General features: G+C 37.1%; 1 protein-coding gene across 6 annotated transcripts in view; it reads right to left on the bottom strand.

Moving 5' to 3' along the window:
- The window catches only part of NBEA (neurobeachin), a 674,548-nt gene that overhangs the window by 408,271 nt on the left and 238,560 nt on the right, over window positions 1–27,717 (bottom strand). For all 6 annotated transcript variants that reach the window (XM_070800567.1, XM_070800569.1, XM_070800566.1 and 3 more), the window contains one exon: window positions 4,798–5,236. In XM_070800567.1, the coding sequence (XP_070656668.1) occupies window positions 4,798–5,236 (439 nt within the window). The remainder of the gene's footprint in view (window positions 1–4,797; window positions 5,237–27,717) is intronic.

Consider the following 27,717-nt stretch of genomic DNA (forward strand, 5'->3'; position numbering starts at 1 on the left):
CACACTGTTCTCCATAGTGGCTGTACTAGTTTGCATTCCCACCAACAGTGTAAGAGGGTTCCCTTTTCTCCATACCCTCTCCAGCATTATTACTCTTTTTCTAACAAGTTTTACTGACATTAGACATTTATCTTGAAAGAAAAAAAATTAAACTATGAAGAAAAAATAATTATTTCTGATTTTAAGGTGATATTACAATTTACTGAAGCTCATTAGAAATTGCAAGTCTATCATTTTCATGATTTATTAATTGCTACTTTGTAAAATATTTAGAATACCTTTTTTCTTTGGAAGGAATGATGCTAAAGCTGAAACTCCAGGACTTTGGCCACCTCATGAGAACAGTTGACTCATTGGAAAAGACTCTGATGCTGGGAGGGATTGGGGGCAGGAGGAGAAGGGGACGACAGAGGATGAGATGGCTGGATGGCATCACTGACTCGATGGACATGAGTCTGGGTGAACTCCGGGAGTTGGTAATGGACAGGAAGGCCTGGCGTGCTGCGATTCATGGGGTCGCAAAGAGTCAGACACGACTGAGCGACTGAACTGAACTGAACTTTGTAAAATATTTAGAATACCAATAGAAAAATAGGATGTATGAAAAACAACTATTTCATTAATTCACACTTTAAAGAGAGATGCCTTTTTCAACTCATTGAACTGTCTGTGGAAATGTCAGGAGAGAAAAAGGCAACAATATTGGGAAAATTAGAATACAACCATGCTGGGTCAAAACTGCATCATCTGACAGCTGGCCTTAAATACTATATCCAGGGCACTTGGAACATAATAAAAGGTGGGATTTCAGTAGCTCGGTATCGTTGAAACTTTGAATTGTAATGGTTGGCAGAGTATTAATCAATTTAGATTACATTTACCTGCTCATCCTTTAAGTGATATGATCAAAATACTTAACAAAACATTAGAAAAGTATAAAGACAGAATTTGAAGTACTCAATAATTATAAGTTTTTATATTCTTAATTCTAAGCTTAAAGAAATCAAGGTAGGAGGATTCCATCATTTCTACAAAAAAATTTTTTTTATTTATCCTAAACTATCATTCTTAGCACTAATATTTAAAGCACTGATGTTAAAAAAAATCTATAGGGAAAATACTTAGACAAAGCCTATACTTGAAGTTTAGTAATATGAAGGCTATCTATATTGTTTTTTAATCAAATAGTATTTATAAAATACTTTTTTTCCTCCAGAGATTTTCTTTTTCAGAGAATGAAACACTGGAAAGCAAGGATACTAAATGTTTGAGGGGAAAAATACAAACTACTTCACTTAATCATATCAAACCCAGTAATTCAAACATAAGCAGGTCTTTAAAATCAAAAGGGATGAAGTATACACCATAAGATCATTGTCTGTTAGTCAGAGAAGCAACACAATTACAAGCTTTGGATGATAACCAAGATGAAAAACAATTTTTTGAAATATAATGACAGTTAAAATGTATAGAGACAAACATATTGTCCTCTGCCTTTTTTTTTGTCTTTTGTCCAAACTAAGGGGGTGTCTCAGGAATCCTGGGGAATTAAGACTGAGCTAAATCACAGATATATACACCAAATTGTCAAAAGATTAAAAGCATTTGGATATGCAGGATTAAATTTTAGTTTAAAAGATGTGGTAAAACGTAATGAATGGTTTTAGAGAAAACTGTTCCCTCAATCTAAAAGTTACAGTTGCTGTTACTAATACATTAAAAAAAAAAAAAAAAAACACAGCTCAGCTAGACTATTTTAAAAACCATACATCTATACAGAAATCTATCAGAAGAAATAGAATTATTGAGGAACTTTGCAACTATACTCTAAGTTCTATTATGAGATTATGAAACTGTTCTCTTAAAAATAAAACCGTAAGTATTTATTTTTGCTTCATAGTAACAGAACAGTAGGAAAGTTCTTATAATTTCGTTATCACACTTGCTCTATACATACGGTGTTCCCTCTACAGAATAGCACTAATGGATGTCTAGCAGTTTCAGTGCTCTACAGTCATAAATATAAATTTGTTAGGGTCACTCAGTGAAATCAAAGACATATACTTCAATCTGCACAGATGATGTCTGGAGGAAATGAAAGAAAAAGAATCAGTGCTTTCCATATATGCAGATGAGAATATTTATATGATGTCTCATAATACAACCTGATGGAAGATTTAATACTAAAGGAAAAAGGTTTATTTTAGTTAAGTCTAAATGTTTCTAAATTTTGATGTTACAATTTACCTAATAAAAATGATATTACAAACTTCAAAATGCTGAAATTAGTCAAAATGCCATCCTAAGTGAAGAGAAACTCCATATGAAAAATGTAATTGAATGTATGACTCTTATGACATCAGTTGTTTTAGGAAGTTATTCCCAACTTACAATCTAGAGAAAATATAAAGAATGCTTCGCTAGCATGTTTCCAAAAGAACCAATAAAATATTGGCTAAATCAAGGAAAATCCTAGGTGATTTCCACTGGGATTGTATAATATTATGTATGATTTAGTTACAAAGAAATGAGCAACTGAGTTTATAGCTATTTTCAACCAAAGATAAAAATGAAAAATACATTATTGGTAGAGTAAGACCCAAGATAATTCTGTGTTTGAAACTAAAAGTATTCAGGACTTTGCATCTAAAGTCTGTCTTCTTGGATCCTATTTTCAAGGAACTCAATCTGATGCTAAAAGACATGTCATAACTTGAATTTCAGATTTTAGTGCTTCAGAAATATGTTTATATGCTTCATAATGTAATTATAGCTACCTTAAGACAGATAACACTTTAAGGCAAATGGTAGCAATATATCACAAATATAATTGAAAAATGCAGTTGTCCAGAAGCACTTGTGGGGATGATGTCTCTGAAAAGCTGCTCAAAGCTCCAGAGTTTGAAGTTAAATTTTTGATGTTGTCACTCTCAATCTATTGAATGGCTGACAGACAATCAAACCCGTCTGGCTGGCTGGCAGCTCATTTTGCTGGCAGGTGGCAAACAATTAGACACACCAATTTGTGCCTCCTGATGACATTAAAGCATGAAACTAAGTTGTATGCAGGGCCTAGTGATTTGTGTGAAAGCATTTCAAAAATAATACTCTTTGCCGTGGCAACTCATTTCAAACTGCCACCTCCCATTATGGCTTTGAGCGGTGAAGACGACAGACTTGAGTTACGTGCAGTGCAAGGCCGCTTCTGTTCAATCCGTCATCAGCGCCCCCTGAGACCTCAATCCCCTCCTTTCATCAGTATCACCTCATCATTTACATTTGATAGTACTTGAGCTACTGCATATATTAACTACACTGGAGACCCTTCTCCTAAAAAGAATTGGAATACGCTTTGTGCTCCACGATTTCATTTCTACTTATGCAATTTTGAATAATGACTGCACTCCCACTGCATTTTGCACAAATGCTACTAAGAACAAATGGAAAGTTCTATTTTTTGTAAAGCAATATCCTCAAAAGTGTAATAAATTTTGAGTGGCTAAGAATATTGGCACTCAGGTGACAGCTTTGTTAAGTTTTAATGAAAAAAATTGTCCTAACAATAATCCAAATTAGGAAAGATTTTACCTAATCTTTATTTCACTGGATTCTCTTATACAAATCACAATATTCCTCTTTTTCTACTGCTTATATGTTAACAAAATTTAGATACAGAACTTTAAAAGGAACATAAAACTTAAGATCCCAAATTAAACTATTATAACAGTTATTTATAGATAGATTTATAAATATATACAATTAAAAATACTTATGTGGTTATGCTTATATAAATTCATTAGCACACATACACATATCTCTTAGAAATGCAAACTAAATATGAAACGGCATAGCGAATATCCAAGGAACTATATGAATAAACCTCTAAACTATTAAAAAAAGAAATAATTTCTTATATCCCTGCTTTTTTAGTTGTTAAAAAATGTCTGATACTTAACACATTTTACCTTATATGACACATATTTGCAAAGATTTTATCTCCTTTAACTACTGTAGGTGCACAGAAAACAAAACTGATTCTCTCTTTATATCTGACATGATGACTAATGTCATTTATATTTTCACAATAGATTTTCAAAAAGTATCTGTAGGACACTGGTTAAAATGTTTATAAGCAATTTTAAAATCCTATTTATGTATAAAAAAGATAATGCACCCTAACTGAAAATGCCTTTTTTGCCACACCTCAACCCCTAAACTCAAAAAGTACTGGCTCTAACTTGGACAAAGCAGTTTATCTATTTTAGAGAAAACAATATGGAATAGAAACTGCATTCTGACTGTATATTTATTTTGACATTACAGTTTAAGAAATACCTGATTTACTTACTTTTTTCTCTTTAAAACAAAAAACAATTACTTGTTGATTACCTCACATATATGTATATAGCTATAAACATATATGTATACATATATATATATATGTATGTACATAATATAAACACACACATACATATAAAATCACTTCTCCAATGTACAGTAGTCACTTGATGATAGGTCATAATCAGAATCTGTGTTACCCTATTTCCAATTCAATGTGTCATCCCCCATTTCATACTGAAGCCCCTTTTTTGAAACATATAATTAAAATGTCTGACTATGAGATCAATCAGGTTGGCCTATCACTTTGATAGTCTTTGTGATAAGAATCTACAGTAATAAACATGTTTGCAAGATCTGCCTAATTTTTTTTTTTTTTTGCCTAATATTTTTAAATTAAACAGATACTAATTTTCCTTCTATACATGGAGCACTGTGAATAGTAAGTTCAGAACCTACCTGTCAAAGGAATGAAACTGCATAGGAAGAATAGCTTGCGCTTCTCTCTTCAATGCTGGGTCTGGGTATGGGACAGGCTCAGGGCCACATTCTGCAATTTCGACTGGGGCGGCCACGAGACTTTTCAGTATTTCCTTGACATTGATGCCTTTGGTTTGACTTATGCTAGATATCGATGGTGCAGACTTCAATATTTCACTGGGGTTCTCGGTCAGGCTTTCCTGTGACTTTTTCACTTCATTTGACAAAGTGGATAACAGTTCACTCATAGCATCAGGGCCTGTGCTAGTCTCTAATTCTGCCCCATTCAGGATGTTAGCCACTTGCTCCTCTCCAATTCCTGAATCGGTATGAGGAATGGAACTTTCTAGATGAATATCCTCACCAGGGGTTGGTGCTTCTTTTTCCTTTACAGTGTCCGGGAATGCAGCAGGTGTTTCTATAATGATAGAAATCAGTTTAAACAAAATGCTTCACAAATGAAAACCCACCGTTATTAATAAAATATACTCACAGAAAAGAAAACCTGTAAGAAAAAAAAACTCTGCTAAACGGATGTGCATAACAACACAACTTGGTTAAAACATATCACCTATATACACCTGTTATTTTATTCAGTAAGCATCAACAGAGCCCTGTTTCTTTTATAAATCATCTTGCATGTCAAAAGTGATACTTTTATAAACATGGAGAAATAATTCCTACTATAATTTCTTATAACGGCTTATAAATACTTATATTAAGCTCCCTTTTATCCTTTCATTGTCAGCTACCAATCATGCAAGATAAATTATACTCCTTTAATATTTTCCTTAAAATATGAAGCCATTTTTATATCGTTTTTGGTATTGCAATAACCAGTAATGAAATAACTAATTGAAAATTTTAAACTAAAGGTATTTTTTAAAATTATGTGTAATACATAAAATTCTAAGAGTTAGTTGCAAAAAGCATGTCAAATGATTAGTTCAAAAGGATAAATGCTTTAATAATAGAATAGTGAGCCTTGAGAATTTAACCTATATGTGCCTTTAAGAACAATTATTTTGGAATATTCATGATGATTCTCTATGAATAAACGTAAATTTCAATATGTGGAAATCGAATCACAAATATATATGTATGAAAACATATATAGTATTACCAATTAAAATAGATAAAAAGAAAAACATCTTTTAAAATCTTAAATCCTTATCAAATCTCATTATACAAAGGCCACTATAATAAAATATTACCAAATTCTAAATGATGACGTTGAAAAATTTATCTAATCTAGTATAGTGGAGGAATTTCCTGGTGGTCTAGTGGCTAAGATTCCACACTCCCAATCTTGGGGACCTGGGAACAATACTTGGTCAGGGAACTATATAGATCCCACATGCTGCAAAAAAAAAAAAAAAGGATCCTGAGCACCACAACTACAGATCCCGCATGACACAAAGACTGAAGAGACCCAGGAGGCAATTAAGACCCAGTGCCATCAAACAACAGCTTCACAGGTGGCTCGGTGTTAAAGAATCTGCCTGCCAATGCAGGGGACATGGGTTCAATCCCAGGATCAGGAAGATCCCCTGGAGGAGGACTGGCAATCCACTCCAGTATTCTTGTCTGGAGAATCCGATGGACAGAGGAGCCTGGCGGGCTATATAGTCCATGGGGTCAGGGAGTTGGACACACCTGAGCATGCACACACCGTCAAATAAATACTTTTTTAAAGTATCATGGAAATAGTAATAGTATTTAACTTAATAAAGTTATGCTGAAGCAGAAAATAAGATACATATGTAGATTACTTGCACTTCATGCATAAAATAGATATTTAGTAAATGGTAGCTATTTGTACTACTTTACTAACAGTTATTCTTTATAAAACAAGAAGGGCAAACTAAATTATTTTGATCTCTTTGAAATTAACATTTGTAAGTTCTATAAAACTAACCTTAGGTGTTTTGCTGCTGTTATTTGTTTAGAATTTTATTGGACAAAGAAATTAAAAATATACATCTCTTACAAGTCCATGATATACTGTAATTTTCCTCATATTTATGAAATAGCTTTTAGTTTTGCTTGCTTGCTTAGGCAAGGGCTTTATTACTACTCTGTAGAATATGATAATAGTATTAAGACACTGGATGAACAAAATGAAAGACAGGTTGCTCTTAGTTGTTCTCAAGGTTAAAACTTAACTGCATAAAGTATTTTTAAGAAGTCAGAAAATTTCAGTAGTATTTCTGGCAAAGCAGTAGAGAAGGAAAAGGGTAAGAGGTAAACATAATAATTTCACATTCTTAAATAAATCCTTGTGACAGACGATTAAGACAAAGTAGAAAAACTATATCAGGAATAAGAAGGACAATAAAGAATCAAGATGCTTCTGGAGTATCAAGCTGAAGAAGAAAAAAAAAAGGGGGGGTATCTCACTAACCAAAAAAGCACGTGAAAAAGAAGCAAGTTGTTCAGGAAGATAATGAATTAAATTTTGAATGAATTGAGTCTGCAGAATCTCTGGGACATTGATATCTGGAAGTCAAGAAAACTATAGCTACGTATTTGGGGCTCATTCAACCAGAGGTGGTAACTCAGACTTTGAAAACTGTTGAAATTACCTAGGAATACAGAATGAGAAGGTGGTTAAGCCAGTTATTTCCACTCTTACAGAAACTACTGAATTTACTAAATTTATGTTTAATCTATAGACTATACATTCACGGAGAGAAAACAGTTACAGTAAAAAAATCAGGACGGAATTAAATAGCAGTAGTGACATTCCTATACTAGTAAAACAGAGAATGTAAACAGAGAAACAAAACAGAACTCTAACAATAAAATATCACAGCGGAATAGCTACTAGCCTGGGCTAAATTTTCTTACAGAGTTCAACTGCCACAAGACATTCAGTCAAGGATAGAACTTAGTCTAAATTTAGCTCATTTATAGATTTGGTCTACAGGTTTGGTTTTACTCTAAACGTGTTTCAGAATCTTATGATGTGTTTCACATCAAGAGCTAGACAAAAAAGTAAACTTTTCAACTCAGGCTAAAATATAAGCATTCTGTTAGCATATAAAATATCTAAGAACATAAAATCTTTGATTTGAGTTCATAAAGTACCATATAAAAATATTTCTTTCTACTATCTATAGAACTTTTTGCTTTTCTGTTCAATAGACTCTCTCACTAGACAATTAAAATTAATAACTCAGTAGATTGATACATAGAACTTCAATGTAAATCTTGACTTCTTGATTATAAAACAATTAAAAGTTTATTAAATTTGAATATTAAAATATTTTCAGATGATGCGTCAAAATATTATTGTTGTCCAGTCACTCAGTCATGTCCAACTCTTTGCTACACCATGGAATGCAGCACACCAGGCCTCCCTGTCCATCACCAACTTCCGGAGTTTACCCAGATTCATGTCCATCGGGTCTGTGATGCCATCCAACCATCTCATCCTCTTTTGTCCCCTTCTCCTCCTGCCTTGGATCTTCCCCAGCATCAGGGTCTTTTCAAATGAGTCATTTCTTCGCATCAGGTGGTCAAAGTATTGGAGTTTCAGCTTCAACATCAGTCCTTCCGATGAATATTCAGGATTGATTTCCTTAGGATGGACTGATTTGATTTCCTTGCAGTCCAAGGGACTCTCAAGAGTCTTCTCCAACACCACAGTTCAAAAGCATCAATTCTTTGGCGCTCAGCTTTCTTTATAGTCCAACTCTCACAACCACACATGACTACTGGAAAAACCATAGCCTTGACTAGATGGACCTTTGTTGGCAAAGTAATGTCTCTGCTTTTTAATGTGCTGTCTAAGTTGGTCAAAGCTTTTCTTCCAAGGAGTGAGCAGTCTTTTAATTTCATGGCTGCCATCACCACATGCAGTGATATTGGAGCCCAAGAAAAGAAAGTTTCTCACTGTTTCCACTGTTTCCCCACCTATTTCCACGAAGAAATGGGACCGGATTCCATGATCTTAGTTTTTTGAATGTTGAATTTTAAGCCAGGTTTTTCACTCTCCCCTTTCACTTTCATCAAGAGGCTCTTTAGTTCCTTTTCACTTTCTGCCATAAGGGTGGTGTCATCTGCATATCTGAGGTGATTGGCATCCCTCCCGGCAATCTTGATTCCACCTTGTGCTTTATCCAGCCTGGCATCTGGCATGATGTACCCTGCATATAAGTTAAATAAACGGGGTGACAGTATAGAGCCTTGACAGACTCCTTTCCCAATTTGGAACCAGTCCATTGTTCCATGTCCAGTTCTAACTGTCGCTTCTTGACCTGCATGCAGATTTCTCAGGAGGCAGGCAAGGTGGTCTTGCATTCTCATCTCTTTAAGAATTGTCTATAGTTTGTTGTGATCCTACAGTCAAAGGCTTTAGCATAGTCAATCAAGCAGAAATAGATGCCTCTCTGATATTCTCTTGCTTTTTCTATTATCCAACAGATGCTGGGGATTTGATATCTGGTTCCTCTGCCTTTTCTAAATCCAGCTTGAACATCTAGAAGTTCTTGGGTCATGTACTGTTGAAGCCTAGCTTGGAGAATTTTGAGCATTACTTTGCCAGTATATGAAATGAGTGCAATTGTGCAGTATTTGAACATTTTTTGGCACTGTCCTTCTTTGGGACTGGAGTGAAAATCGACATTTTGCAGTTCTGTGGTCACTGCTGAGTTTTCCAAATCTGCTGGTATATTGAGTGCAGCACTTTCACAGCATCGTCTTTAAGGATTTGATATACCTCAACTGGAGTTCCATCACCTGTACTAGTGTTGTTCGTAGTTATGCTTCTATGGCCCATTTGACTTTGCATTCCAGGATGTCTGGCTCTAGGTGAGTGATCACACCAATGTGGTTATCTGGGCCACTAAGACTTTTTTTGTATAGTTCTTCTGTGTACTCTTGCCACCTCTTCTTAATATCTTCTGCTTCTGTTAGGTCCATACCATATCAAAATATTTACACAATGATAACAACCTTAATTTTATTTTTACTGTAAATGATAAAAGAATTATTTCAAAAAGATGCAGTAATTTAGATATTTCATAAGAATTCTATTCAAATACATAGGTTTTGTAAAGCATAATTTGTGATGTTATTCATGTAGAAATGAAAATAAACACCAGTGAAAAATTTTATAATAATAACTGCAAATAGAAAACAAGTCAGGCATGCATGCTAAGTCACTTCAATTGCGTCTGACTCTTTGTGACCTCATGGACTGAAGCCAGCCAGGCCCTTCTGTCCATGGGATTCTGGAGTGGGCTGATTTCCCTTCTCAGGGGATCTTCCTGATTCAGGGACTGAACCCGTGTTTCTCTACTCTCCTGCATTAACAAGCTGGTTCTTTTTCACTAGTGCCACCCACAGGTCAGTATTCAGAAAACCTACCTTGATTTCCTGTTATTCATTAACCTTTTACAGAACATGCTCTCAGAAGATAGCATAAACTTCAGCTTAAAATCCACGTTTCCAAAATGATTCTTTCCACACTGTGGTACTTTGAGAATTTAACCCAAGTGATTTCAATAGAAGCCATGCTTGAGCAGCACACAAAGTATAAATGATTGCAGCTGTGCAAGTTGTATTACTGACAGGAGACTTGTAATTTTTCAGTAGTTCTCAACAGTTTCTACAGCAATAGGCCATGTCAGTACACAAAGGAGAAACATTCCCAGCCTAAGTGATCTTAACCTGGTCAGAAACAAGCAGTTGCGTGCCAGATGCCTCCTTTTCTTACTGTCTTTCATTAATTTCCATTGAACCTAATGACTTCATCTAATGCATTTTGGAAAATATGGGGTTAAGTTCAGCAAATGACATACTTTCTACATGGTGACCTCATTTGTCACATTCCTTCCTCCAAAAAAAATTTCTTGTTTTACAGTGATGTATGAAGTGTTTCTATATTTCTTACTTTTTCAATTACTCAAGTTGCTATTTTCCAAACAACCTTAAAAGTAATAACATGAAACGAACATACAGCTTCTTGCTAGTACAGGACTAAAAATTACATTAAGATTAATTATTTGATTTTCATATAGCAATATGAAGTAAACTATTCACATTCGAGTAATTTAAAATGAACTAAAAATCTGTATGTAACATACTTGGATCTTTTACTATATTAAATGCAAATTAGGTAAACTGCTTCCATTGTGTAATTGTAAGGGATTTGATCTAGGTCATATATAAACGGTCCCGTGATTTTCCCTACTTTCTTCAATTTAAGTCTGAATTTGGCAATAAGGAGTTCATGATCTGAGCCACAGTCAGCTCCTGGTCTTGTTTTTGCTCACTGTAGAGAGCTGCTCCATCTTTGGCTCCAAAGAATATAATCAGTCTGATTTTGGTATTGACCACCTGGTGATGTCCATGTGTAGAGTCTTCTCTTGTATTGTTGGATTGAGGGTATTTGCTATGACCAGCGTGTTCTCTTGACAAAACTCTGTTACCCTTGCCCTGCTTCATTTTGTACTCCAAGGCCAAATTTGCCTGTCACTCCAGGTATCTCTTGACTTCCTACTTCTGCATTCCAGTCCCCTATAATGAAAAGGACATCTTTTTTGGGTGTTAGTTCTAGAAAGTCTTTTGGGTCTTTATAGAACTTTTCAACTTCAGCTTCTTTCAGCATGACTGGCTGGGGCATAGACTTGGACTACTGTGATACTGAATGGTTTGCCTTGGAAACAAACAGAGACCATTCTGTTGTTTTTGAGCTTGCACCCAAGAACTGCATGTCGGACTCTTATGTTGACTGCGAGGGCTTCTAAGGGATTCTTGCCCACAGTAGTAGATAAAATAGTCACTTGAGTTAAATTCGCCCATTCCAGTCTATTTTAGTTCACTGATTCCTTTACTTCCGTCACCAGTCACATCCACAACTGGGTGTTGTTTTTGCTTTGTCTCTGTCTCTTCATTCTTTCTGGAGTTATTCCTCCACTCTTATCCATATTGGTGCCCATCCATATTGGGCACCTACTGACCTGGGGAGCTCATCTTTCAGTGTCATATCTTTTTGCCATTTCATATGGTTCATGGGGTTCTCAAAACAAGAATACTGAAGTGGTTTATCATTCCCTTCTTCAGTGGACCACGTTTTGTTAGAACTCTCCTCCATGATGCATCCATCTTGAGTGTGGCTCTACAGGGCATGGTTCATAATTTCATCGAGCTAGACAAGGCTGTAGTCCATGTGACGTTTGATTAGTTTTCTGTGATTGTGGTTTTCAATCTGTCTGTCCTCTGAGGGATAAGGATAAGAGGCTTAAGGAAGTTTCCTGATGGAAGAGACTGACTGTGGGGGAAACTGGGTCTTGTTCTAATGGGCGGGGCCATACTCAGTAAATCTTTAATCCAATTTTCTGTTGATGGGCCAGACTATGTTCCCTCCCTGTTGTCTGACCTGAGACCAAACTATGGTGGAGGTAATGAAGATAATGACAACCTCCTTCAAAAGGTCCATGCACACACTGCCACACTCAGTGCCCCAGACCCTGCAGCACCCACCGTTGACCCACGCCTCCACAAGGGACTCCTGGACACTCACAGGCAAGTCTGCATCAGCCTCTTGTGGGGTTACTGCTCCTAAAACAAATCCCTTATAATTATACACTAAAAGTGACAAATAGATTCAAGGGATTAGATCTGATAGACAGAGTACCTTAAGAACTATGGACGGAGGTTCATAACATTGTACGGGAGGCAGTGATCAAGACCATCCCCAAAGAAAAAAAAAATGCAAAAAGGCAAAATGGTTGTCTGAGGAGGCTTTACAAACAGCTGAGAAAATAAGAGACTCTAAATGCAAAGGGGAAAAGGAAAGATACACCCATTTAAATGCAGAGCTCCAAAGAATAGCAAGGAGAGATAAGAAAGCCTTCCGCAGCAATCAATGCAAAGAAATAGAGGAAAACAATACAATGGGAAGATCTCTTCAAGAAAATGAGAGCCACCAAGGGAACATTTCATGCAAAGGTGGTCACAATAAAGGACAGAAACGGTATGGACCTAACAGAAGCAGAATATATTAAGAAGAGGTGGTAAGAATACACAGAAGAACTCGACAAAAAAGACCTTCATGATCCAGATAATCATGATAGTGTGATCACTCACCTAGAACCAGACATCCTGGAATGCAAAGTCAAGTGGGCCTTAGGAAGCATAACTACGAACAACACTAGCACAGGCGATGGAATTCCAGTTGAGCTATATCAAATCCTTAAAGACGATGCTGTCAAAGTGCTGCACTCAGTATACCAGCAAATTTGGAAAAATCAGCAGGGGCCATAGAACTGAAAAAGGTCAATTTTCACTCGATTTACAAAGAAAGGCAACGCTAAAGAATGTTCAAATTACCAAACAACTGCACTCATCTCACACACTAGGAAAGTAATGCTCAAAATTCTCCAAGCCAGGCTCCAACAATATATGAACGGTGAACTTCCAGATGTTCAAGCTGGATTTAGAAAAGGCAGAGGAACCTGAGATCAAATTGCCAACATCTGTTGGATCATTGCAAAGCAACAGAGTTCCAGAAAAATATCTACTTCTGGTTTATTGACTACGCCAAAGCCTCTGACTGTGTGGACCACAACAAACTACGGAAAAATTTTCAAGAGATGGGAATACCCGACCACCTGACCTGCCTCCTGAGAAATCTGTATGCAGGTCAAGAAGCAACAGTTAGAACTGGATATGGAACAAAAGACTGGTTCCAAATCGGGAAAGGAGTACATCAAAGCTGTACATTGTCACCCTGCTCATTTAACTTATATGCAGAGTACATCAAGTGAAATTCCAGCCTGATAAAGCACAAGCTGGAATCAAGGTTGCTGGAAGAATTATCAATAACCTCAGATACACAGATGACACCACCCTTATGGCACAAAATGAAGAAGAACTAAAGAGCCTCTTGATGAAAGTGAAAGAGAGTGAAAAAGTTGGCTTAAAACTCAACATTCTGAAAATTATTATCATGACATCTGGTCCCATCAATTCCTAGAAAATAGATGGGAAACAATGGAAGCAGTAGGAGACTTTTTTGGGGGGAGCTCCAAAATCACTGCAGATGGTGACTGCAGCCATGAAATTAGAAGACACTTGTTCCTTGGAAGAAAAGCCATGACAAATCTGAAAAACATATTAAAAAGCAGAGACATTACTCTGTCAACAAAGGTCCAACTAGTCAAAGCTATGGTTTTTCCAGTAGTCATGTATGGATGTGAGTTTGACTATAAAGAAGGCTGAGCACCAAAGAACTGATGCTTTTGAACTACGGTGTTGGAGAAGACTCTTGAGAGCCCCTTGGACTGCAAGGAGATCCAACCAGTCAATCCTAAAGGAAATCAGTTCTGAATATTCATTGGAAGGACTGATGCTGAAACCCCAATACTCTGGGCCACCTGATGCAAAGAACTGACTCACTGGAAAAGACCCTGATGCTGGGAAAGACTGAAGGCAGGAGAAGGGGATGACAAGGATGAGATGGTCGGATGGCAACATCGACTCAATGGACATGAGTTTGAGTAAACTCCGGGAGTTTGTGATGGACAGGGAAGCCTGGCATACTGCATTTCATGGGGTCGCAAAGAGTGGGACACGACTGAACTGAACTGAACTGAACTGAGGTAAACTGCATAAAAATTAGCAGAATGCCAAAGAGAAAAGAAAATACAGAGCCCAACCACTCTACCAGTTATTCTCTTTTGATCTTCAGTTCCCCTAGCTTTGGCCTCTTTATATGCAGATCAGTATCTCCTAAACAGCCAGGTATTATCTTTGAGAACATCACATACCCTAATGTGCCACATCCAATCTGTTATCATATCCTATCAAATTTTACTTCCAAAATATGTCTCTTATTTACCTTCCTGTTTAATCTCTACTGCCACCACCCTCATTCTAAGCCACAGCATTTCTTACGTAGAAAGCAACAGCCTCCAATTGGTTTCGTCAGTTTTCCTCCCTGCTCTTCTATTCCCTCACTGTATTCAGAATACTTTGTACAACTATATGATACTTGTAGTAGGCAGAACAATGCTCCCTCCCTTCCAACGATATCCACATCCTACTCTCCATAGCCTGTGAATATTACCTTACATTCAATGTAAGGGCTTCGAAGAGACCATCCTGAATTACCCAGGTGGACTCAATCAAACTCCAAAGCAGAAAGTCTTTCCTGGTTGTGCCAAGAGGAAGATGTGACTCCAGAACAGTCTGAAAGATGCCCTGTTCTTGGTTTCAAACATGGAGGGAGAAGGAAGAAGGCCATAAACCAAAGAATATGAGTAGCCTTGGGAAGCTGGAAAAGACAAAGAAAATGGATCTCCTCAAGAGCCTCCAGAAAGGAATGTAGTCTTGAGGACGTCGTGATTTTAGTCCAGTTAGAAGTCCATGTTAGACTTCTTATCTACAGTAATGTAAAATAATAAATTTGTGTTGTTTCAGGTCAGTAAGTCTGTGGTAATTTGTTATGGCAGCAATAGAACACTAATGCAACACTCCTCTGCTTAGTTTAAAAACCACAATCTTGCAAGCCCTACATGTTTTAGTTCCTGCTTATCTATATAAATTCATGGAATGATTCTCTTTCCCGTCATTCTTGTGTTCCATTCACATATGTTTGCAAAATATGCCAAGGAATTCCTCAGAAAACGCAGCCACATATTCATCCTTCGTTTCAAAGTTTAATATTGCTTCCTTGAGGCTTTTTTTGAACCTTAAATTCAGTCAGTTCAGTTGCTCAGTCGTGTTCGACTCTTTGTGACCCTATGGACTGCAGCACTCCAGGCTTCTCTATTCATCACCAACTCCCGGAGCTTGCTCAAACTCATGTCCATCGAATCGGTGATGCCATCCAACCATCTCATCCTCTGTTGTCCTCTTCTCCTGCCTTCAATTTTTCCCAGCATCAGGGTCTTTTCCAATCAATCAGTTCTTCATATCAGGTGGCCAGAGGATTGGAGCTTCAGATTCAGCATCAGTCCTTTCAATGAATATTCAGGATTGATTTCCTTCAGGATGGACTGGTTGCATCTCCTTGCAGTCCAAGGGATTCTCAACAGTCTTCTCCAACACCACAGTTCAAAAGCATCAATTCTTAAGCGCTCAGCTTTCTTTATCGTCCAATTCTCACATCCATACATGACTACTGGAAAAACCATAGCTTTGACTAGATGGACCCTTGTTAGCAAAGTAATGTCTCTGCTTTTTAATATGCTGTCTAGGTTGGTCATAGCTTTTCTTCCAAGTAGCAAACATCTTTTAATTCATGGCTGCAGTCACCAACTGCAGTGATTTTGGAATCAAAATATAGGCAGCCTCTAAAAGCTAGGAAAGAGAAGGAAACAGATTCTCCCTTAAAGCGTTCCAAAGGAATACCATCCTGAAAACACCCTGGTTTTAGTTCAGTAAGACCCAGTTATTAATGAGGTTATTAATGTTTTTCCTGGCAATCTTGATTTCAGCTTGCGCTTCATCCAGCCCAGCATGCCTTATGATGTATACTCTGCATATAACAGCCTTGATGTACTCTTCCTGATTTGGAACCAGTCTGTTGTTCCACGTCCAGTTCTAACTGTTGCTTCTTGACTTGCATGCAGATTTCTCAGGAGGCAGGTAAGATGGCTTGGTATTCCCATCTCTTGAAGAATTTTCCAGTTTGTTGTAATCCACACAAAGGCTAAACTCAAAGGCTTTAGCATAGTTGATGAAGCAGATGTTTCTTTGGAACTCTCTTGCTTTTTCTATGATCCAATGGATGTTGGCAATTTGATCTCTGGTTCCTCTGCCTTTTCTAAATCCAGCTTGAACATCTGGAAGATATCAGTTCAGGTACTGTTGAAGACTCACTTGGAGAATTTTGAGCATTACTTTGCTAGTGTGTGAGATGCGTGCAGATGTGCAGTAGTTTGAACATTCTTTGGCATTTCTCTTCTTTGGGATTGGAATGAAAACTGACCTTTTCCAGGGTTGTGGCTACTGATGAGTTTTCCAAATTGGCTGCCATATTGAGTGTAGCACTTTCACAGCATCATCTTTTAGATTTGAAATAGCTCAGCTGGAATTCCATCACCTCCATTAGCTTCGTTCATAGTGATGCTTCCTAAGGCCCACTTGATTTTGCACTCCAGGATATCTGGCTCTAGGTGAGTGATCACACCATCATGGTTGCCTGGGACATTAAGGCTTTTTTTTGTATAGTTCTTCTGTGTATTCTTGCCACTTCTTTGTAATATTTCTGCTTCTGTTAGGTCCATAGTGTTTCTGTCCTTTATTGTGCACATTTTTACATGAAATGTTCCCTTGGTATCTCTATCTTGAAGAGATCTCTCATCTTTCGCATTCTATTGTTTTCCTCTATTTCTAAATTAAATTAGGTTTCTTCTTTTGTATGGTCTCATGAAAGCGTTAGTCACTCAGTCGTGTCTGACTCTGTGGCCCCATGGACTGTAGAAGTTCAGGCTCCTATATCCATGGAATAAGAATACTGGAGTGGGTAGCCACTACCTTCTCAAGGGGATCTTCCCAACCCAGGGATTGAACCCAGGTCTCCTCATTGTAGGCAGATTTTTTAACATCTGATGTACCAAGGCTCATAATACTGTGAAATTTTATTTTTTAGAGTACAACATAGCTTGCAATTATATTATTTAATTGTGTGGTTTCTAAAAGTCTATCTCTTTCACAAGAATGGTACCTTCATAAAGATAAAAACTTAGTGCCCACTATTATGTATCTCCAATACCTAGTATGTAACAGGAAACTATTTATTCAGCAAATATATACTGAATAAACCTTAAAGTAAACGGAAAGAAAGATTAAATTAGAAGATTAAAAAAAAAAAAAGAGGTGGCAGGCTTTTGTTGGCTTCCTTTACTAATATCGAAAGCAGACATTTATTTTAAAGAGTAGAAGTTTTGGAAAAATATTTGCTAGGAGTAACTGAAAATTACATAATTTTCACCTCTAAATAATATAAAATATATAGTGTATCTGACATCAACATGTAATTAGAACTTGAATGTAACTATTTATTTAAAAACATGAGTTTAATTTCTAGGTATTAATTAAATAAAAACTGCGTGGTAAAAATATTTGCATATAAACTGTTGGCATATCCTTCACTGTTTCCTTTGTATACAATTCTAAGAGTATAATTAGTGGGTTAAGGATTATGAATATTTTTATGCTATGTAAAATGCACATATCTGCATTCTTACCCTTCAAAATTTTACCCAATTTGAAAATTATGGGGGGAGAAGCCAAGACGGCGGAGGAGTAGGACGGGGAGAACACTTTCTCCCCCACAAATTCATCAAAAGAGCATTTAAACGTCGAGTAAATTCCACAAAACAACTTCTGAATGCCGGCAGAGGACATCAGGCACCCAGAAAAGCAACCCAACTCTTCGAAAGGAGGTAGGAAAAAATATTAAAGACAAAAAAAGAGACAAAAGAGGGAGGGACGGAGTTCCGTCCCGGGAAGGGAATCTTAAAAAGAGAGAAGTTTCCAAACACCAGGAAACCTTCTCACTGCCGAATCTGTGCCGAGCTTTGGAAGCACAGAGGGCAACATAACAGGGAGAAAAAATAAATAAACAATTAAAACTCGCAGATTGCGAGCCCTACAGTAACTCCCCCAGCGGAGAAGCGGCGCAGACCCCTGCATCCGCCATTAGCAAGCGGGGGCTGGGCAGGGAGGCGCGGCGCGGGCTGCATCGCTGAGAGTAAGAATCTGGCCTGAATACCCTGAGCACTATCTGAGCGAAATAATTTGGGCTAGCAAACCAGACTGTGGGATATCTACCACGCGAAAAGCCAGCCCTAACCTAAGACCGCCAGGCCCGCGCACGGAACAAAGGACTGAACAGAGATAGCCGGCTGCAGACCTTCCCCCTCCGGTGACAGGCAGCCAGAGCTGGAAGGGGGCAATCGCAGCCCCAGAGAGACATTATCTATAAAACTGTAAGCAGGCTTCTTTGCTAACTAAACTTCTTGGGGGTCTGGACGGTCAACATCTGCCTGAGAAGGTGCACCAGTTTTACACCCAGATAACCGAGTGGCGGGGAGGCGATAAGTCGCAGCATTGGCACTCGCCAAACACCTCATCACCTGAGCTGCTCGGACCTGGGAAGAGCACAAAACGCAGGCCCAACTGAGTCTGCGCCTCTGAGGACTACCCTAGTGCCTGAACCTGAGCGGCTTGGACCTGGGAGGTGCATGCAACCCAGGACCGGCCTCGGATTGTTCCTGGCGGAACAACCTAGAGCCCGAGCAGTGTGGGCAGGGTGGCTACACGTGCCGTGAGCAGGGGCAGACCCAGGGTGGCTGAGGCACTGCGAGCCCACGCCAGTGTTATTTGTTTGCAGCATTCCTCCCTCCCTCCCCACAGTGCGACTGAACAAGTAAGCCTAAAAAAAAAAAAAAAAAAGTGTCTTCCACCGTCCCCTTTGTGTCAGGGTGGAAACCAGATACTGAAGAGACTAGCAAACAGAAGAAGATATAACAGAGGGAAATGCCTTGGAAGCTACAGGCAATAGATCAAAACCCTGTGGTTACTACGGACTACATAGGAAGGGGCCTATAGATCTTGAGAAATATAAGTCTGACCAAGGAACTAGCCAAAACTGAACTGAACCCACAACACGCACAACAAAACCAAGAAAGTCCTAGACATATTTTTATTATTTTTACGATCATTCTTTCTTTATTTAATTAAAAAAAAAAATTTAAGTCCTCTATTGTTCCTTTAATTTTCACTTTCATAACCTATTACTTTGCAAAAAAAAAAAAAAAGACCCTATTTTTTTTTCTTCAGAAAACTTCATATATATATATATTTTATAATTTTTTGACCTTGTTTTTTTTTTTTTTTTTTCCTTCTTTTCTTTAACATTGTATTTTTGAAATTCCAAACTCTACTCTAGATTTTTAATTTTCGCTTTTTGGTATATGTTATCAATTTTGTACCTATAGTTTTTTTTTATATAATTTCTGAGACTTTTTTTTTTTCTTCTTCTTCTCTGTTTCTTTCTCTTCTTCTTTTATATAACATTGTATATCTGAAATTCCAAACTCTACTCTAGATTTTTAATTTATGCTTTTTGGTATTTGATATCAATTTTGTACCTGTATTTTCTTTATAATTTTTGTGACATTGTTTTTGTTTGTTTTCTCTCTTTATTTTTCTTCTTCTTCTTTTTTTTAACATTGTATTTTTGAAATTCCAAACTCTACTCTAGATTTTTAATTTTTGCTTTTTGGTATTAGTTATCAATTTTGTACCTGTACTTTCTTTATAATTTTCGCGACCTTGTTTGTTTTTGTTTGTTCATTTTTTCTCTCCTTCTTTTCCTTCTTCTTTTCTTTAACATCGTATTTTTGACATTCCAAACTCTACTCTAGATTTTTTAATTTTTGCTTTTATGTATTTGTTACCAATTTTGTACCTTTAAGAACCCAATCTTCAGGACCCATTTTTCACTAGGGAGCGAGATTACTGGCTTGACTGCTCTCTCCCCCTTTGGACTCTCCTTTTTCTCTACCAGGTCGCCTGTGTCTCCTCCCTAACCCCTCTCTACTCTACCCAACTCTGTGAATTTCTGTGTGTTCCAGACGGTGGAGAACACTTAGGGAACTGATTACTGGCTGGATCTGTCTCCCTCCTTTTCATTCCCCCCTTTTATCCTTCTGGCCACCTCTGTCACCTTCCTCCTTCTTCTCTTCTCTGTATAACTCCGTGAACATCTCTGAGTGGTCCAGTTGTGGAGTGCACATAAGGAAGTGACTACTGGCGAGCCCACTCTCTCCACTGATTCACCTCATCTCATTTGGGTCACCTCTAACTCCCTCCTCCCTCTTCTCTTCTACATGTAACCCTGTGAACCTCTCTGAGTGACCCTCACCGTAGAGAAACTTTTCATCTTTAATGTAGATGTTTTATCAATGGTGCTGTATAGAAGGAGAAGTTTTGAAACTACTGTAAAAATAAGACCGATAACCGGAAGCAGGAGACTTAAGTCCAAACCCTGACTCCAGGGAACTCCTGACTCCAAGGAACATTAATTGACAGGAGCTCATCAAATGCCTCCATACCGACACTGAAACCAAGCACCACACGAGGGCCAACAAGTTCCAGGGCAAGACATACCAAGCAAATTCTCCAGCAACAAAGGAACACAGCCCTGAGCTTCAAGATACAGGCTGCCCAAAGTCACCCCAAAACTATAGACATCTCATAACTCATTACTGGACATTTCATTGCACTCCAGAGAGAAGAAATACAGCACCACCCACCAGAACACCGACACAAGCTTCCCTAACCAGGAAACCTTGACAAGCCACCTGTACAAACCCACACACAGTGAGGAAACGCCACAATAAAGAGAACTCCACAAACTGCCAGAATACAGACAGGACACCCCAAACTCAGCAATTTAAACAAGATGAAGAGACAGAGGAATACTCACCAGATAAAGGAACAGGATAAATGCCCACCAAACCAAACAAAAGAGGAAGAGATAGGGAATCTACCTGATAAAGAATTCCGAATAATGATAGTGAAATTGATCCAAAATCTTGAAACTAAAATGGAATCACAGATAAATAGCCTGGAGACAAGGATTGAGAAGATGCAAGAAACGTTTAACAAGGACCTAGAATAAATAAAAAAGAGTCAATATATAATGAATAATGCAATAAATGAAATTAAAAACATTCTGGAGGCAACAAATAGTAGAATAACAGAGGCAGAAGATAGGATTAGTGAATTAGAAGATAGAATGGTAGAAATAAATGAATCAGAGAGGATAAAAGAAAAACGAATTAAAAGAAATGAGGACAATCTCAGAGACCTCCAGGACAATATTAAACGCTACAACATTCGAATCATAGGGGTTCCAGAAGAAGAAGACAAAAAGAAAGACCATGAGAAAATACTTGAGGAGATAATAGTTGAAAACTTCCCTAAAATGGGGAAGGAAATAATCACCCAAGTCCAAGAAACCCAGAGAGTCCCAAACAGGATAAACCCAAGCAGAAACACCCCAAGACACATATTAATCAAATTAACAAAGATCAAACACAAAGAACAAATATTAAAAGCAGCAAGGGAAAAACAACAAATAATACACAAGGGAATTCCCATAAGGATAACAGCTGATCTTTCAATAGAAACTCTTCAAGCTAGGAGGGAATGGCAAGACATACTTAAAACGATGAAAGAAAATAATCTACAGCCCAGATTATTGTACCCAGCAAGGATCTCATTCAAGTATGAAGGAGAAATCAAAAGCTTTTCAGACAAGCAAAAGCTGAGAGAATTCTGCACCACCAAACCAGCTCTCCAACAAATACTAAAGAATATTCTCTAGACAGGAAACACAAAAACGGTGTATAAACTCGAACCCAAAACAATAAAGTAAATGGTAACGGGATCATACTTATCAGTAATTACCTTAAACGTAAATGGGTTGAATGCCCCAACCAAAAGACAAAGACTGGCTGAATGGATACAAAAATAAGACCCCTACATATGTTGTCTACAAGAGACCTACCTCAAAACAGGGGACACATACAGACTGAAAGTGAAGGGCTGGAAAAAGATTTTCCATGCAAATAGGGACCAAAAGAAAGCAGGAGTAGCAATACTCATATCAGATAAAATAGACTTTAAAACAAAGGCTGTGAAAAGAGACAAAGAAGGTCACTACATAATGATCAAAGGATCAATCCAAGAAGAAGATATAACAATTATAAATATATATGCACCCAACACAGGAGCACCACAGTACGTAAGACAAGTGCTAACAAGTATGAAAGGAGAAATTAACAATAACACAATAATAGTGGGAGACTTTAATACCCCACTCACACCTATGGATAGATCAATTAAACAGAAAATTAACAAGGAAACACAAACTTTAAATGATACAATAGACCAGTTAGACCTAATTGATATCTATAGGACATTTCATCCCAAAACAATGAATTTCACCTTTTTTTCAAGCGCACATGGAACCTTCTCCAGGATAGATCACATCCTGGGCCATAAAGCTAGCCTTGGTAAATTCAAAAAAATAGAAATCATTCCAAGCATCTTTTCTGACCACAATGCAGTAAGATTAGATCTCAATTACAGGAGAAAAACTATTAAAAATTCCAACATATGGAGGCTGAACAACACGCTGCTGAATAACCAACAAATCACAGAAGAAATCAAAAAAGAAATAAAAATTGCAGAGGAAGGTAAACTTCCAAACTCATTCTATGAGGCCACCATCACCCTAATACCAAAACCTGACAAAGATCCCACAAAAAAAGAAAACTACAGGCCAATATCCCTGATGAACATAGATGCAAAAATCCTTAACAAAATTCTAGCAATCAGAATCCAACAACACATTAAAAAGATCATACACCATGATCAAGTGGGCTTTATCCCAGGGATGCAAGGATTCTTCAATATCCGCAAATCAATCAATGTAATACACCACATTAACAAATTGAACACTAAAAACCATATGATTATCTCAATAGATGCAGAGAAAGCCTTTGACAAAATTCAACATCCATTTATGATAAAAACTCTCCAGAAAGCAGGAATAGAAGGAACATACCTCAACATAATAAAAGCTATATATGACAAACCCACAGCAAACATTATCCTCAATGGTGAAAAACTGAAAGCATTTCCTCTAAAGTCAGGAACAAGACAAGGGTGCCCACTTTCACCATTACTATTCAACATAGTTTTGGAAGTTTTGGCCACAGCAATCAGAGCAGAAAAAGAAATAAAAGGAATCCAAATTGGAAAAGAAGAAGTAAAACTCTCACTATTTGCAGATGACATGATCCTCTACATAGAAAACCCTAAAGATTCCACCAGAAAATTACTAGAACTAATCAATGACTATAGTAAAGTTGCAGGATATAAAATCAACACACAGAAATCCCTTGCATTCCTATACACTAATAATGAGAAAACAGAAAGAGAAATTAAGGAAACAATTCCATTCACCATTGCAACGGAAAGAATAAAATACTTAGGAATATATCTACCTAAAGAAACTAAAGACCTATATATAGAAAACTATAAAACACTGGTGAAAGAAATCAAAGAGGACACTAATAGATGGAGAAAAATATACCATGTTCATGGATTGGAAGAATCAATACAGTGAAAATGAGTATACTACCCAAAGCAATTTATAGATTCAACGCAATCCCTATTAAGCTACGAACAGTATTCTTCACAAAGCTAGAACAAATAATTTCACAATTTGTATGGAAATACAAAAAACCTCGAATAGCCAAAGCGATCCTGAGAAAGAAGAATGGAACTGGAGGAATCAACCTACCTGACTTCAGGCTCTACTACAAAGCCACAGTTATCAAGACAGTATGGTACTGGCACAAAGACAGAAATATAGATCAATGGAATAAAATAGAAAGCCCAGAGATAAATCCACGCACATATGGACACCTTATCTTTGACAAAGGAGGCAAGAATATACAATGGATTAAAGACAATCTCTTTAACAAGTGGTGCTGGGAAATCTGGTCAACCACTTGTAAAAGAATGAAACTAGAACACTTTCTAACACCATACACAAAAATAAACTCAAAATGGATTAAAGATCTCAACGTAAGACCAGAAACTATAAAACTCCTAGAGGAGAACATAGGCAAAACACTCTCCGACATACATCACAGCAGGATCCTCTATGACCCACCTCCCAGAATATTGGAAATAAAAGCAAAAATAAACAAATGGGACCTAATTAACCTTAAAAGCTTCTGCACATTAAAGGAAACTATTAGCAAGGTGAAAAGACAGCCTTCAGAATGGGAGAAAATAATAGCAAATGAAGCAACTGACAAACAACTAATCTCAAAAATATACAAGCAACTCCTACAGCTCAACTCCCGAAAAATAAACAACCCAATCAAAAAATGGGCCAAAGAACTAAATAGACATTTCTCCAAAGAAGACATACAGATGGCTAACAAACACATGAAAAGATGCTCAACATCACTCATTATCAAAGAAATGCAAATCAAAACCACTATGAGGTACCATTTCACAACAGTCAGAATGGCTGCTATCCAAAAGTCTACAAGCAATAAATGCTGGAGAGGGTGTGGAGAAAAGGGAACCCTCTTACACTGTTGGTGGGAATGCAAACTAGTACAGCCACTATGGAGAACAATGTGGAGATTCCTTAAAAAACTGGAAATAGAACTGCCTTATGATCCAGAAATCCCACTGCTGGCCACACACACTGAAGAAACCAGAAGGGAAAGAGACACGTGTACCCCAATGTTCATCGCAGCACTGTTTATAATAGCCAGGACATGGAAGCAACCTAGATGCCCATCAGCAGATGAATGGATAAGAAAGCTGTGGTACATATACACAATGGAGTATTACTCAGCCATTAAAAAGAATACATTTGAATCAGTTCTAATGAGGTGGATGAAACTGGAGCCTATTATACAGAGGGAAGTAAGCCAGAAGGAAAAACATAAATACAGTATACTAACGCATACATATGGAATTTAGAAAGATGGTAACAATAACCCGGTGTACGAGACAGCAAAAGAGACACTGATGTATAGAACAGTCTTATGGACTCTGTGGGAGAGGGAGAGGGTGGGAAGATTTGGGAGAATGACGTTGAAACATGTAAAATATCATGTAAGAAACGAGTTGCCAGTCCAGGTTCGACGCACAATACTGGATGCTTGGGGCTAGTGCACTGGGACGACCCAGAGGGATGGTATGGGGAGGGAGGAGGGAGGAGGGTTCAGGATGGGGAACACATGTATACCTGTGGCGGATTCATTTTGATATTTGGAAAACTAATACAATTATGTAAAGTTTAAAAATAAAATTAAAAAAAAAAAAGAAAATTATGGTGCAGTTTTGCTTCAACATAAATGTATTGATTATTAGTAGACTTTTTACTTTTTTTTAAATCTTTTATTTCATATAGGAGTATAGCTGATTAACAATGCTGTAATGATTAATAGCAGATTTACATAAATCTTATTTGTACTTACATTGCGTGTTAACTGTTTAGTTTTCTTTTTTAATATTTTTTCATCACTATGATACATTCTTTTAATTGATCTGCAAGAACTTTTTATTTACTAAAGCTTTTATTTATTAACTTTTATCAATAAATATAAACTTTTTTCTGTTTGCATTTTTTCTTTTAATTTTGTTAATATTTTTAGAGATGCAGAGAGATAAAACTTTTTAGCTGTATTTTTACAACTTCATATTTTGATGTTATGATTTAAAACATCTTTTCTTATTTAAAATATTAATTTTAATTTTCTTGAATGATGTTCAGTTTCCTTTTTAGCTTTATTTATTTTTTCTTTTACTTTTTTTTAAATTTTATTTTATTTTTAAACTTTACAATATTGTATTAGTTTTGCCAAATATTGAAATGAATCTGCCACAGGTATACCTGCGTTCCCCATCCTGAACCCTCCACCCTCCTCCCTCCCCTCCCCTCCCTCTGGGTCATCCCAGTGCACCAGCCCCAAGCATCCAGTACCGTGCATCGAACCTGGACTGGCAACTCGTTTCATACATGATATTATACATGTTTCAATGCTATTTTCCCAAATCTCCCCACCCTCTCCCTCTCCCACAGAGTCCATAAGACTGATCTATACATCGGTGTCTCTTTTGCTGTCTCATACACAGGGTTATTGTTTCCATCTTTCTAAATTCCATATACATGCGTTAGTATACTGTATTGGTGTTTTTTTCCTGGCTTACTTCACTCTGTATAATAGGTTCCAGTTTCATCCATCTCATTAGAACTGATTCAAATGTATTCTTTTTAATGGCTGAGTAATACTCCATTGTGTATATGTACCACAGCTTTCTTATCCATTCATCTGCTGATGGGCATCTAGGTTGCTTCCATGTCCTGGCTATTATAAACAGTGCTGCGATGAACATTGGGGTACACGTGTCTCTTTCCCTTCTGGTTTCCTCAGTGTGTATGCCCAGCAGTGGGATTGCTGAATTTTAATACATGCAGAATTTATTTAGCATGACATATGAAATAAGTATATAAATTAAATTTTTTTCAATTGGCTACCTCATTTGCTAATCCTACCTCTTGCCAAATACTTCTCCTTAAATTTGGTTAGAAAAGTTATACTCATCATATATGAGATACTCACACAAATTCCAGCCTGATTATCAACTGCTTATGCCATACATCTGTTCTTATACAAGTAGCACAATACCCTTATTTAGCACAATTCCCTAATTATAAATTATTCAGCACAATACCCTAATTATTAAAAATAATTCTTTTCCCTGAAAATAAATTGTTAGAGGAAAACTATACAATGTATTTATGTTTAAGTTCACTTAAATATTAATGTTGTTTCAAACCTAATGTGAAATAATTACCATAAAACTTCAATCGCAACTAGGACATGTCATCAATAAAAATTTATTTTCTGTTTTTAGTGTTTATTAATTAAATACATTTTATGTCTACCATCAGTATTAAACTTAAAAAAAAAGTGTTTAGCATTCTCACTGGCTTACTCATTTACTTGACAAATATTTTTATTTTATTTTATTTTTTAACTTTAAAATATCGTATTGGTTTTGCCATATGTCAAAATGAATCCGCCACAGGTATACATGTGTTCCCCATCCTGAGCCCTCCTCTCTCCTCCCTCCCCATACCATCCTTCTGGGTCGTCCCAGTGCACTAGCACCAAGCATCCAGTATCATGCATCGAACCTGGAGTGGTGACTTGTTTCATATATGATATTATACATGTTTCAATGCCATTCTTCCAAATCATCCCACCCTCTCCCTCTCCCACAGAGTCCATAAGACTGTTCTATACATCAGTGTCTCTTTTGCTG

The sequence above is a fragment of the Bos indicus genome, chromosome 12 (genome assembly GCF_029378745.1).
Source record: "Bos indicus isolate NIAB-ARS_2022 breed Sahiwal x Tharparkar chromosome 12, NIAB-ARS_B.indTharparkar_mat_pri_1.0, whole genome shotgun sequence".
In the NCBI taxonomy this organism is placed as follows: Eukaryota; Metazoa; Chordata; class Mammalia; order Artiodactyla; family Bovidae; genus Bos; species Bos indicus.